General features: G+C 32.7%; 2 protein-coding genes across 2 annotated transcripts; both read left to right on the top strand.

The window, feature by feature from the left end:
* Positions 1–2,462: 2,462 nt before the first annotated feature.
* On the top strand, positions 2,463–8,281 carry LOC122595934 (E3 ubiquitin-protein ligase KEG-like). Its single transcript, XM_043768412.1, has 5 exons — positions 2,463–2,637; positions 4,047–4,442; positions 5,234–5,337; positions 5,432–5,905; positions 7,182–8,281. Exons 2-5 carry the CDS (start codon positions 4,077–4,079, stop codon positions 8,158–8,160), a joined length of 1,923 nt encoding a protein of 640 aa, XP_043624347.1. The 5' UTR covers positions 2,463–2,637; positions 4,047–4,076; the 3' UTR covers positions 8,161–8,281.
* Positions 8,282–11,836: 3,555 nt separating this feature from the next.
* On the top strand, positions 11,837–15,107 carry LOC122595595. Its single transcript, XM_043767987.1, has 5 exons — positions 11,837–12,314; positions 12,575–12,707; positions 14,165–14,382; positions 14,485–14,658; positions 14,739–15,107. The coding sequence occupies exons 1-5, from the start codon at positions 12,099–12,101 to the stop codon at positions 14,823–14,825; spliced, it is 828 nt and encodes a 275-aa protein (XP_043623922.1). The 5' UTR covers positions 11,837–12,098; the 3' UTR covers positions 14,826–15,107.
* The last annotated feature ends 461 nt before the right edge of the window (positions 15,108–15,568 follow it).

Genomic DNA, 15,568 nt, shown 5'->3' on the forward strand with positions numbered 1-15,568 from the left:
TACAAAATAACCAACAAAATTGCAATAATTTGACAAAATCGCAATAAGATTCTACAAAATTGCAATAAGATTCCGAAGAATCGCAACGAGATTATGAGAATCGTAATGAGATTCTGCGATTCTTCTGCAGAATCTCTATGAGATCCTTCATAATCTCTATGAGATTCTTTTGCAGAATCTCTACGAGATTCTCAGAATCTCATCGCGATTCTACAAAATCTTATTGCGATTTTGAAGTTCTCATTGCGATTTTGTCAGTTTATTGCGACTTTGTTGGTTACTTTATGAATATCCAAATTTTTTTGGCTAATTCGATACAATCGCAATGAAATTTGGTTAATCATGTGATTTTCTCATAATAAATAGTGATAGTTATTTTTGTTTATTAAATAAAAAAATACATAAAATTTGACTGAATGCTTTAAATTATTAAGTCTGTTAATTAAAAAATAAAAAACAAAGCCTACACATATTCTTTTGTTGTGCTTGTGCATGGTTATTTTTTCTACCAATTCAGATATCATTTTTATGATGACAACATCTCCCAATAATAATAAAACAACTCCCTAAATTCATTTTTAAAAAGGTCATAGCCCTTGGATGAAAAACTAAGTTGAACTTTAGCCATTAGATTACTTGCTTGCATCAACTACTTTTTTTAAATTTATTCCTTAAATTACTAAATACTAAATTATTACTAAATATCAAAAAAGCGCAGCTAATTTCTGTTGATGGTATTAAATTGAAAACTTTCAACAATTATAAATTAATTTAGATGACATTTTTTGTTTTAATTACGTCCATATTAAGTATTTTTTACTTTATAATTTTTGGAATTTAAAGGTTTTGTAGATATAGAAAAATAAGTTACCCATTAATTTTTGTAATTAAACTTATTATATAATTCATTATTAAGTTAGTATCGTCAACTGCAAAGAAAATAAACATATTGACAATGATAAATAATGTATAATTAAATAGTAACTTTTTTTTGTTTTAAAATCGCAACGTAAGTCATTAATAATAATAATAAATAAAGATTTTAGAAGATATACTAAATTTTAGGCCCGTGTCAAAAACACGAACTTACAACTTTACCAATATTAAATGTTACTTCATAATGATTTAAAATTCAATTTACAAATTTTTAGTAATAAAAAATTGAACTATATTATAATACTTTGAGTTTTATAGTAAAATATTTTTAAGTGTGGGCGGAAGTGGGGACGGTCACGGGGCGACGATGATGATGAATGTAAAAGTAATTAATGTTAAAGATGATATTGTAGTTATTTTAAGTGTTGAGTGATATATACTATAAATTATTTCATTAAGGATATTATAGGTATATTAGATGGAGATATTTAAATTAGTTAATGAAGGAGAAGAATATTTTTGGTTTTTTAAAAGCATAAAGTTTAAGGAAAGTATTTAAATTAATTAACTCAATGTCGTGTACTCTTCAAAATGAGATCATCTTATTGTTGATTTGATTTTAAAAAAATATTTAGGTTTATTTACCACTATCATTTATTTATAGTTATGCATGTATAGTATTATAATACGTTAAAAAATATCATTAGTACTATATGTTCGACCAGCGTATTACGCGGGTTTATAATCTAGTAAAATATAAATCTGACTACTAATAACTTCAGGATAAGATTATAACTACATATATAAGGAAATAGCTCTTAAAAAGATCCATTAAATTCTTGGATGTCATATTTGGAAGTGCTACTTCTTTCTTATTCTTCCTCTAATGATGACACTTACTAGATCTAAAACATAAGATAATACGAGTAAGATAAAAGAGACATCAAAAAAAGCTTGTGTTTTGTCAAATATAATACTTATTCTTGTAAAAAAACATAAGTGGAAGAATCTATTAATATGTTTTTGTCAAATGCCTATCATATTATTGGAGATGGTAGATGTGCATTATTATATTGAATATTGTGATTCAATTATATTAATTAGTTTTTGACAATTTGATTGGGTAATAATGAAAAAAATTATAAGTACGAATAAAAGATAATTTTTATATGGATCCTAAAAAGTTATCCATGGTTTTGATATAATTTTTTTTTAGAAAAAAGGTTTTTGATTTATGACATGGTTACGATAACCAAGTTTTTGAGACGTCAACGACATCAAACTACATGAAATGGTGTCGGAGTAATATTCGACGTGCATCATACCGTATAATTTAATAAAATTTTCTAAAAATCTTAAAAGTAAAGTTGCCACACATCTTCACATATCCTTTAAAATAAAGAAGTGATATCAGTATCATATATATATATTTTTTTATAGATTTATCATGATACATCTAAATCAATATCGATCCTTGGTTTAATGAATCCAAACTTTGGGTCAATTAAATCCAAACACATCAAGAAAGAAAACGTAAAATCCAAATAGTCAAAAAGACTTGAAGGTTTCTATAGAAAGACGTCACCCAGCTGTGCTGTGTGTAACGTGCACAGTCCCACCTCTTTACTACTTTGCCGCTCTCAAAACACCAAAAACCGACTCAATATTCACCAAACGTATACTCTTTATTATTCTTAACGATTAACAAATAAAAAAAAAAAATTGAAATAATAATAGTAGTCGTCGCCACCACTGGTTTCGGTAACTCCGTGTTCCTTTAATTTAATTTCACTTTTTTTTTTTCTATGTATTTATTTTTATTTAGGGGTGTTTGGGATTGCTTCCTTCTTATATGCTTATTGAATGATGGGTTATTGAATGACAGTTAGCTGCCTGTAGAAAAGCGCTTATAAAAAGGCAATCCCAAACACCCCTTAATTGTATGTAGTCTTAATACAGTACTTTTTTTTTTCTTCTGAATTTTTTACAACAGTCCTAATCCTGTATGTATGTATGTATGTATATGTGATCTTATAAATTAGTTTGTTGAAGTAACTTCTAGTCACGAATTTTAGCCGTTAAATCTCAGCATAATTTAATTTGCACGTTTGGTTTATTCCGTGTTTCCTGTAAGGCGATTTATCGATTTACTGAAAGAATATTTGGCCTAGAGGTATGCGAGGTGGACGTTATAACTAATAACATGCAGATTTTGGTGCAAATTGTAAATATTTGTGGATTATGATATTTGTCTTTGAAAAAACATAGTTGGGATTGTTCTTTTTTTCCTTTTTTTTTTTGTATTAGCTCTATAAAGTAGATAGGTCTCATTGTACTATAAAGAAACAAAGTGTTGGGGAATGAAGAAAAGAATAGATACTTCATATTTGCTAAGTGTGAGTTTGATGATAGAATTATATGTCTACAAGTTTAGGATGGTTTAAATTAATCGCATACTATTTTTTATGTTACAAAACATGATCAGTTGTGTTGATCTCAACTTGAGAGACATAATTCCGTGGCTTTACACAATTTCTAAGTTTGTTAATGTGTATGAATCCACGTTCAAGTGTCCGCCTTTTTTTCTTCTCTTGATCATACTAAACTTTTCAACATTCGTTCTTAAACTTAAAAGTATCAAGTGCTTGATTGGCAAAAATGTCGGTAGCATCCTATAGGAACTCTTCTTCTTGAGAGAAGCATTAGTTCCACAGATCACTTTTTTTTTGGGAGTTGGGTGGAGCTGGTTACTAAAGTGCATGTCTTCTCACTTTAGGTCTTGTAGTTTAGATAATTTTTTAGGATAGTTTGAGACCGTGTCTATCTCGTCGACTTCTAGGTCTACAAAAGTTGGTCTATGTTTGCTCTGACCTAGATTAATGAGTAATGAGTGGCACCAAGAAGCTATGCCTGTTACTTTCGCCCTGGATCTTCTGCTCATAATGAGTAATCTTACTGGATGTTTAGATATCAAACCATGAATGTTGTTTTGTGTAATTTGTAATAGGAAATGTTAAAGACGTATATCCTATATTAATGTGTAGCTGTTTGTAGAATGTGGATCTGTGAGTGGTGACGATTTCACCTTTTTTTCCTACTGACAGTTACTAGCTCAAATACGTACTTCCCTTCATTCGAATTGACAGATGTCTGTCTTTCCATGTACGCAGTTTAAGAGATCCAGTTTTAAAAATAATAATATGGCTGAACAGGCAGGAGCAGAGCCATCAGCGCCTTCTTTTGATTATATGCTCTATGAAGGGGACCCTGAACATCTTCGAACTGTTTTAGCTACGCCAAATCAACCCATTCCACAGATAGATCCTTCTTTGTTAAAACTTAAGCATAGAATTGGACATGGACTTTTTGGAGATGTCTGGTTGGCTACACATCATCAGTCATCAGATGATTATGATGAGTATCATGAAGTGGCTATGAAAATGTTACATCCTATAAAAGAAGAAGACGTTCCAAAGTTTTTGGCTAGGTTTGAAGAATTATTCCTCAACTTCCGTAAACTTCAAGGTGTTTGTTGGCTGCATGGTATCTCAGTTATAACTGGGAAGGTAACTACTTCTCTTTTTCTGGAAAACAGAATTTATAATGTGCTATATTCTTTTGGTTAGCGGTAGTAACTAAAAACTAAAATGGGTGGGTTGGGTAACGCATCACACTGGTTCGGGTCAAAATGGTAGTTTTTGTATAGACCATAGTGGTTGGGTGATATGATCGAATGGGATTGGTTAGTGGTTTATAAGCCTAGATGTCCCCTCCTCCTTTGAGCTAGCTTTTGGGAGTGAGTTTTACACCTAGCTTGTGACATGATACGAGCCTATTATGGGATGGGTTCGTATCAATTGGTTTCAGAGACAACCCTACCTTCCGAGGTTCCAACGCTCGGAGTGGTGGCCTATGGAGTGGTGGCTTGGACCCAAGGAGAAGAGTGCCAACTGTGACCAACATAGCCTTGACTAACGAGGACATTCGCTCTTCAAAGGGTGGGGTATTGATATGATCCCACATCGGCCTGTTCAGCCATATGTTTGTCCAGAGATATGTTTGTCCAAAGCGGTTATCAGAATTTAAAAAGTAGTGAGTCAAACATGATAATAAGAGTTGCTCCATAATAATTCTAATCTTTTCACTAAAGTAACTTAGGAGTTTTTATTGATTTAGAAAGGCAGACTCTTGATGACTTTCAGGCGTTTAACTTCCTTTCAAGCTACTTTTCTTATTAGCCATTTGGCTCATCGGGATACAGCATAGCCCAAATCAACCCATTCTTATAAGTGGGCCGAGATTGCACTCCTACTCGTGGTAAGTTCTGTGACTGATTTGCCAGATCTTATACTTCCAGGCCTCTCCACAAATATGCATTGCTATGAAATTTTACGAGGGGTCAGTGGGAGATCGAATGGGCAAGCTTAAAGGAGGAAAACTTCCATTGCCTGATGTATTGAGGTTAGTTTTCAACTTTGGAAATTGTTCATTTAAGTTCCTGAAGTATTCAGGTGAGAGTAACAGATAACAAAATGCAACGGCTAATCTTTTGCAGGTATGGTGTGGAGTTAGCTAAAGGAATTCATGAAGTTCATTCGTTGAACATCTTGGTGTTGAATGTTAAACCAACCAATCTTCTTCTTGATGAACATGATAAACTGGTTCTTGGAGATTTTGGGATCCCGTTTTTTCTTCTCGGGATCCAATTGCCTGATCCGGATATGTCTCTTAGGCTTGGATCACCAAACTACATGGCCCCAGAACAATGGGAGCCAGAAGTAAGAGGTCCGATAAGTGTTGAAACTGATAGTTGGGGGTTTGGCTGCTGCATATTGGAAATGTTGACTGGTGTGCAACCGTGGTTTGGTAAATCAGTAGGAGAGATATACAAATCTGTTGTACTAAAGCAAGAAAAGCCACAACTTCCGAGTGGTCTGCCTCCAGCTGTGGAAAATGTTCTTAATGGCTGTTTTGAGTATGATCTCCGTAATAGACCACTCATTAGAGATATTCTGCATGCATTTGAAAGGTTAGTTGGCTCCCCCCCCCCCCCCCCCACCCACCCACACACACATCGACTGTGTGTGCCATTCTCCTTTCATTATCTCGTTTTGCATTTATGATATCTTACATCTGTCGTAGATGATTTAGAATAGAGATGGTTTCGGCCCTTCTATTTAAGTCAATTTGGTTGTGTTATATTTCAAGTGAAACAAAGTAATGGATTGAACTAAAAGGGAGTGAATCAAATCGATTGAACAGGTTGAAAGTTGCCAAAATTATATTTTGAAGCATAAAATTATAGCCTTTTAAGTTATTTGGCGAGGGTCTGTATTAATCTTGAATGGATATTGTTTTTTGAAGTATTATTAGAAAATTTTGTACAAATAGGATTAGTTTCAATCCTTATGGTTTCTAGTAACTTGTTCAAGAAATTTTGTAAAACTACCGGACTTCATCACATCACAAAAGCCTGTCATCCTCGACACCGTCTTTGCTACAATGTTTGTAAGTCCGGTCATGGAGACACCGGCTTTCATTTTAATATGAAAAGTGAAAATGGAGACACAAATATTTGTTTGATACGTGAATCTGATCGGTAGATATTTTCAACGAGAGCATGAAATTGGTAAACGTGTGCTTTATATATTGGAGGTGATAAGTAATTTGCAGATTTTTAGTTTGTTAGGTACACCTGTTGAATATCTCTTAAATTAGTCATTTTGTATGTTCTATTTGTAAACACGTGTTGAAGGCATATATTATGTGTGACCTTGTATTAATTGTGTGGCAGTAAGACAAACATTTAGTTCATTAATTTGATTGTATAAAGTTGTGGTGACTGGTTTGTAGTGCATACAACAAAGAAAGCTGGTGTCTTCATGACCGGACTTTCAAACATTTTAAGCAAGGACGGTGTTGAGGATTACGAGCTTTTGTGATTTGGTGAAGTCCGGTGGTGTCAACACCGGATTTCCTAGTTTTACAAAATTACTTGAACAAGTTACTAGAAACACCTTAAGGATTGAAAAATAATCCTATCCGTACAAGATTTTCGTATTATTAACCTGTCAACGATCTAATAAAATATGAATGTGAAAAGTGTTGTGGACCAGTCCAATCTGACTGTGTGACTGTGTAACATAATATAACCTGTTTTGATTGCCCAACCCACCCATCTTGACACCTCCAAGTTAAACGAATTCCATCCTATTTTTTATATGCCAAGTGTACTCAAAGTAGAAAAGGAATTGCAGCTGTTTGTTGATGAAATTCTCGGTTTTAAGAAATTAGTTAACTTGCAGTTCTCGTGATGCTGTATCCAATGAGGGAGAGTGGATTGGTCTTGGCAGCAGAATATCACCAGACCGATCACCTGGAAGCTGCTACTCCACATGGTTTATTACAAAAGATCATCTGCAAGTAGGCGATATTGTGCGCTCTCGTAAAACACCAAACAATTGCAAAAGCATGGCTGTTGCTGAAGGAACCATAGTCGGTTTAGAAAAAGATACGGATCGTGACGGGTTTGTTCTGGTTCGAGTCCAAGGAATCCACAACCCATTAAGGGTTAACATCACTACTCTAGAACGGGTCACTTTTGGGTTAGCATCTGGGGATTGGGTGCACTTACTGGAAGAGAGCAGAAACCGAAACCACTCGTTTATTGGCATTCTACACTCGATAGACCGTGATGGAAGTGTCAGTGTTGGGTTTATAGGACGTGAGACCCTGTGGAGAGGACACTGTTCTCAGCTCCAAATGGCAGATCCGTTTTTTGTCGGACAATTTGTAAGGCTGAAGGGAAATGTGTTCACCCCTCGGTTTCCATGGTTACATAAACGAGAAGGAATGTGGGCTACAGGTAAGATTGAAAAGATACTTCCAAACGGGTGTCTTATTGTGCAGTTTCCTGGGAAGTTTGTTTTTAAAGGCAAATACAACTCAGCCTTAGCGGATCCAGCTGAAGTTGAGCATGTTTCTTTTGATACATGTTCCACTCTGAGGGACAAGTATCAACATGTTGAGGATCATCATTGGGCTGTGAGGCCATTGACGATTGCATTTGGTGTGCTGGCGGCTATGAAGTTTGGTTTTATTGTGAGTCATAGTGTTGGTGCTAGACTGAAGAAAAGCCGTACCAGTAAGACGCACGGTGGTGGCAGCAGCAGTGGTAACGGCCAAGATGGGCAAAATAGTGGCGGGAAGGCAAAGTGGCTTCCATCACCTGTTGCAAATATGCTTTCAAGAGATGGAACTGCGCCTCCTGTTATTGCCAGATGATCTTATTCGGTCATTCAAAGTTGTATTTGGGAAATCGGAAGACCTTGAAAGTTGTTTATACTGTAAATATATGCCTGTAAAATTTCAATCAAATGTATACAGCTGCTTTCCAAGTTTATCATTCATCACCTAGTTTGCGTGGGTTTGCCTGTTTCATCTTAAATCAAACCCTCTTTTCATTACTATTTTTCATAGTATGAGAGCATCTCACAGAAGCTTGAATCAAATAATGGTTTGACTTACAAGATTTTCAAATCTCTACAAGTTTGAAAAATGGTTCACTTGTGTATGGCATGAGCATGGTTTCTAGGACTAGCAAAAAATGGATGAGTTGATTAGCCATATTCGTGATGCTGTCATAAAAATATATTGATGCTGTCGTAAAATATATAAGAATCTTTAGGTGTGCAGTAATGTAGTAAGTAGCATGATGAGTCTCTTTTATTGATTTCGAGTTAGGGATTTACAATTACATGATCACGAACTTGACGACAATAGGACGTTAAAACTTGCATATTTATACTTCACCTTTTTCTTATCTGATGATTTGAAACCTGGAGCCGATTCGCTATCGAACCTGTTGGACTAGGAGTCTTTTTGGGTCGGGTATTATAGGTTTCAAATGAACCGATTAGGTTAGTGTTTTCAGGCTTGTTTGCAGTTGGTCAACATTGCCAATTATTCAATTTCACACTAAAAATAACTATTAAAAAACTCCGTAGTATGCACAAATGTAAAAGAAGAAAGCTACAAAGATTTCATGAAATTCTGTGTGATATTGATTTTGTATTGATGGAATTCAAAAGGAGAGAGAGAGTTTTGATTCATGGGGTTGGAAAATATTTTGAGGGTATGTTGGGTAGTGTTGGGTAGATGTAATATGTAAGTTGAGAATGCGTTGAAAGCAGAGACAGAGCCAAAATGTTTTTGGCAAGAGGCAAATTTAAAAGTCGTTTATTATATTAATCAAAGTCATCTCAAAAAAAAATTTTGTAGCTATAAAAAAATGAGCTCCTAAAAAATTTGGTTAACGTCGGGTTTAGTCAAATTATCAACAGTCGGTGTTGAGATGGTTGAATTTCGCTGAGGTAAGTGCAATCTACGGGAACGACTATTTTTAACATCGGTCTTTGAAATTTTGGAACATGTTATGACGAAGGAGTTGCGTTATATTAAACAAAATAAGGGTAAGTTCATCAAAATCAATGACATAAACTAGCTTTTACATATCTTTTTTTACCTTATACTATTATGATTACTATTATATAATCATTTGAAAAGAAAATAACATTTACACATACACTATATTATTAATGTATTATACGTTTACCCAAACAAAGAAAACCTTTTTTTTCAACCTTTCTTTTTCTAATCTATTAATAATAAAAATAATTCAAGATTTTTACTTTACCAATAGAAAGATTTATCTCAAGATTAATGCTTTCAGTGATATACTTTCAAAGAAGAGGCTTATGACAACAAAGATGACATTTGTATGTATTTTCTATTTGTTTATATTTTTGGAAAAAAAAATTACGTACAAATATATTTCAAGCTAGGGACCTTCAACGCTGTCTGAAGGTGAGATCACAAGTTCACCATTATATTAGTTATAAGATATTGAATACATATCATATTAACATTAAGTTATAACTACATAACTTTTAGTTATATATTAGGATCACCACATGTGTTATTTTAATTTATCACATTAAAAAAAATCATGAAATATTTGTATCAACTCATTCTAAGTGGAAATTTTATCAAATATTCGTATCATTTACGCCACATTAGAAATACAAATATATAAAACTATGTATACATGAAAATATAATAAACTATATAAATGATTTTATTTATTTATAAGTTATATACATTAAAGACTACGAAGTACCATTATTATACTAAAATAAATAAATATAAAAGACTTTATAAGACATATTTATTTCTATAAAACTATAAGGACCAAAATTGTTATTGATTAATTCTTTAGTCAATAATGATTTCATTAAAATGATCTAATAGTAGAGAATAAGAGATGAAATCCAATCAATGGTCATTACTTTTCCAATTTAGAATTAATGTTTTGTTTTAATATATATTAAAAATGATGTCATTAGTTTCTTTAAAAATTTTTTCTTAAATTGCTTTGATTTTTATTATGATATGATGCCATTTGTTTTTTAAATTTTTAAGAAAATATTCCTTAAATGCTTAATAAAAATCATATTTTATTATTGGAAACAAACTCATTTTATATAATAATTTATATTTTGTTAATGTAATAGTTACACTTATTTTATAAATTACGAGAGTAAGTATACGCGAGTTGCGACGGTAAGATGGTGAGAGTGATAGGTCATAAAGTGTGATAGCCAAATGCCTTAACCATACGTGTTCCGCCATCGAATTTAAAAATTTGTCGAAAGTATATCGAATGACATCTCTAATTAAAGAGCATGAAATTTTAAGAACACCCATATAATTTTTATAATTTATCGATGTACGGTTTGTGAGATAAAAGATTTTGAATGAATTGGAGGAATACATAATTTATGGAGGAGAGAAAAAAAAAGGTGATTGGTTGAGATTTGAGAAGAGAGAAATGGTATTTGGTAAATATATATAATTAATAGAAGTGATATTTTGAAAAAGTAAATATTGAAACTTTAAATGTTAGACAGAGACTTTTTGCTTTATAATATAGTATAGATTATGTTAATTTGTTCACTATTCCAATTAAGTTATGATGTATCAACTAGTTTAGTAACCCGCGTATTACGCGGGCAAATGAAGAAAAAATTTACTTTAATCTACCAAAAAATGTTTATAAATGTCATGTAATCCGATAATAAAAAATATATAAAACTTAAAAGAAATCATGTAATACATTTGCATATAGCAAACTAAATATTTAAAAGTTAAAATATTTGATGGAGGAATATATAAAATCAAAATTCAATTAGATATGATGTCATAAATTAATTAGATAAAATATAAATATTTAATGAGAAAATTTCTAGTGATGCCAAGTAATAATTTTTTAAAAAAATAGATGTCATCACAATCTTACTTTATTTATATATAAAATAAAAAAAAAACATATTTTGTAGTTTTAAATTTTTGATTAAAATACCCGGTATTTTAGTAAATATTAATATATATTACATACATGTAGATAGTTGTAAAAATAATGAAAAATTAAATTTATCGATTGACATGTGTTTCAATAATTTCAAGTTTTTAACTTTCGGTAACAAAACTAACAAAAAGATAAGGCTATCTCCAATACTAAGAGCGTCCTTGAGCTGTCACATCATATCCTTACAAATCTTTATATATCCTTACAAATCCTTATACATCCTTACAAATCCTACAAATCTTATAATTTTATCTCCAACCATACAAACATCTTTACATATCCTTTTACCTCTACTAAAAACAAAAATATATTATGTAAGGACAAGTAAGAGCATGTTCTTAGATAATGGCATCCTTCAAAAAATTCCATAGTTTTGGACAAACTTCAACAGCAAATGATATCCAAGGACACTTAGAAATAGCCTAAATATAAAAGGAAAAAAAAATAAAAATCCTACGTGTCATATCGTCAAAAGTACACAACCTATAAAAACCTTTTTCCCAGATAAAAAGGGCACACTTTCTTTCGGTCTCTCACAAACCGAAAAATAAATAAATACTCGTATTAAATATTGAAACCATATGTATCAACGTTGAAGAAAACCCATATATATCTGATATCCCTATACTCTATATTATCTCCTCCATCTTCACCAACCATCCAAAACCCTAACCCTAATTTTATCCACCCCAAAATTCCTAATCAGACACAAACACACATGACCGAACGATTATAATCAGATCAAATCGAGTCGAATCAACACCAGATTCATTATTTATTTATTTTCTAACAAACGATGTCTGCGATAGTGTGCGGGAAGAGATCTTTCTTTGAAGATAATAATAATAACATTTCAACTTCCCCCAATTCCGCGTCTTCTCAGCCGCCTTCTAAAAAACTCCGCTGCTTTTCTTCCACTTCCCCTGTCCGGTTTTCGTCTTTCGTTACTTCTCCGCCTTCCCCGTCTCTTATCGATAAGCTCTTATCGGTTTTCCCCAATATGGATAAGAAGGTTTTTGACTCTTTTCATATTATCTTTTAAATTTTGATTGTGTTTTGTTTTTCATTTCTGAATTCTGAATTATGTATATATATATGGATTTTAAATATTTGAAAGTTGGATACTTTTAATAGACTTTGGACCAAAGATCAATACTTGAACGAATTTAGCGATAGTTAGGAAGTATTTGTTTTTCAATTACATTGCTTTTTAGTTTTATATATATGTTGATGTGCATTTTTGATTAAAAAGGTATGACCTTTTGTTTATAGCTTTTGGAGAAAGCATTGGAAAAGAGTGGAAATGACTTGGATTCCGCTATTAAGAGTCTTAACGAGCTCTGTCTTGGATATGTGGATGGAACGTCGGATTCGCCAGTGCAGTCAAATGCGGTAAATGATAAAGGTAATAGTTGTTTATCTTTTCGTTGTTTAATTTGGTTTTGATATATCAGAATAAAGGTGATATCTTGGAAGGAAGAATGACATTTAGTATAGTATCTCATGTGTGAGTGTTTGAAATTGAGAAATGTAGATTTATCTATCAGTTTATGGTATAGGATTAGACACCCTATGATGCATTCTTTCTTGTGATTTGACTTGAACTTCAGTTTCCATGCTACTAGAATTGTATAAAGACCGGTGCTTTGATCATTTTAGGTGATTCTTTTACCGTTTTCTTATTTGCCTGCTAATACTTGAGTCTAGCAACACATCCGTCGTTCATGAAAGAGAAATTTGATGACTTTATAAGTTCAAGATAGCGGCGTCCTGTTTAGAATAACAAAGGTGATATTGGAAGGAAAAGATCACTTATTTGCATCTTTTATTGTTTTTATTTCCTATTAATGTTTCAAGCATACGTCCCACGTGGATAGAAGTAGAGAAATTTGATCATCTGTTAAGTTGAAGGCAAGTCCCTGAGTTTAGGTATGGAGGTGTTACATTGAGCTGTCCCATTTCACACCAATCTAGATATATTGGCTGGATGACCCTAACTATCATGGTTCTTAGTTGCTTCTGCAAGCTTTGAACTTTTACCCGACATTAATCCCTGCGCTTTTTTTTTCCATCATGGTTGCTGATGTTTTTACACTCTTATAGATATCTTGGCTAGATGGGCCTTATTAACATGATTTCTGTAATATCTTACAATTTCTGATTGTTACCATGAGTCATGACAGCATTCTTCTGTTAATTTTCCGACATCGGTTGTCGCTTTTTGATGTACAACTTCAAACATTCTTTTCCTGGTTACACAAGTTGGCAATTTCTTTCCTTTTGGTTTCTGCTCTAAGGGGCAGTATATGTGGATTTGATTCGAAACTGCTAGTTCTCTGCAAGTCATGAACATATACACATGCATGCATACTTTTCAGTATTAACACTAAAATGTAGTTTGTTACTACAGTAAGTTTTGACTCCATGGACTTGTGTGGTGATTGAAAGGTGTGTATTTTCTATCACAATTTTATATAGTTTATGAAAAAAGAAAAATTCATTAATGTACGATATTAAATAATATTAGCCCGTTGTACACTCGTGCTACCTGCTCAGTTTATGACATGCATTGTCCTGCCTTGGTTGTAGCATGTCCAGGGCCTCATATATATGTTATTGTAAATTTGTAATATAAAAGTAGTTTGTTACTACTTAAAGTTTTGACTCCTTGGACTTGTGTGGTGATTGAAAGGTGTTTATTTTCTATCACAAATCTAAAAAGTTAATGAGAAAAAAAATATTCATTGATGTATGATGTCAAATAATAGTAGCCCGTTGTACACTTGTACTACTTGCTCAGGTCTTACTTTTATGAAATTTCTTTTTAATAGGCAGGTTTGTTTTTGTTTATAAAAATTGTAGGCCCTGCTACTTCCAGTGATAATGTTTCTTCGGAGAACTCATCGGCTCATGACAACAATCCTAAAAGTGGCCCGGAATGGGTTGAGTTATTTGTTACTGAAATGACAAGTTCTACCAGCATCGATGATGCTAGACTTCGAGCCATGAGGGTACTTGAAAGTTTGGAGAAATCTATAACCAACCGTGCTGCTGGTGAGGCTGCAGGAACCCATCACAAGGCAAGTGTGTTTGTATTGGTGTTGAGAAAAATGGTCCATTTTATTTCCTCCTGTTTGCAATTATCTTATTTGTGGTCTCTACATTACTCCTGCTACTTTCAGGAAACCCTAGCACTCAAGCAACAAATCGAAGTGCTTCTGCGGGAGAACACAATACTGAAACGTGCAGTAGCCATTCAGCATGAACGTCAAAAAGAGTATGATGAGAGGAACCAGGAGGTGCAACAGTTGAAGCAGATGTTATCCCAATATCAAGAGCAGTTGAGGACACTTGAGGTGAAGTTCACAACTTCGCTTTACGCACAACTCCTTTACAGACAATGCATTCCATTAAATTTTGTTGTATGTGTTTGCAGGTGAATAACTATGCATTGACAATGCATCTGCAACAAGCTCAGGAACACAACTCTATTCCTGGACGGTTCCATCCTGACGTCTTCTAATAAAGAGGTAAAAGCCGTGTGGAGAGCTAAACAATGTGCTTCGTTATATTATGGGGCATGCTGGTAGATTTTGGTTATAAATATTGTTTGTGTGAAAGTCTACAACGGCAAGTAGATTATATAGTCTGTTATATTTATGAAATACATTGCTCTTGTATGCTTGTTTGGTTGATTTAAAATATTGAGACATCAGTTTAATATTTTTGAGCTTTGTTGTGATATACAGTATTTATTATTCTTATAAATTAATCTTCAAGGGGAAATCTACCCTTTTTTCTAGTATATTTGTTTTGTATATTTTACATAGTACAATCTTTTTTTCAGTTTTGACTACCAAGATATCCGTATTTGAGTATCTCTTACGAGTATATTACTTAAAATTTCAGTTGGTTGGAATATTGACACGACACATACTTCATGCTCGCTATAAAATCGTCATAAATATGATTAAACTGATTTATCACGGACAAATGTCACTTCAGTTTTGGATTTGAGAATCTAGGAAGATTGAAAACGAGATGGAACTCGGTTTTTGAATCTTCTACTGGTTAAGACTTGGATATTTTTACCTTTGCCAAACCTATTATCATATGATGAAAACAGTGACAATCATAAAATAAAACTTTATATGATACGTACAATGTGAAAAATGAAACATAAATATATATATATATATATAGGATTATTTATAGTACAAACATTTAAAAAATTACAAAAAGTAAATGTGAACTTACATATGTTTG

Source organism: Erigeron canadensis, chromosome 4 (assembly GCF_010389155.1).
Source record: "Erigeron canadensis isolate Cc75 chromosome 4, C_canadensis_v1, whole genome shotgun sequence".
NCBI classification, from domain to species: domain Eukaryota; kingdom Viridiplantae; phylum Streptophyta; class Magnoliopsida; order Asterales; family Asteraceae; genus Erigeron; species Erigeron canadensis.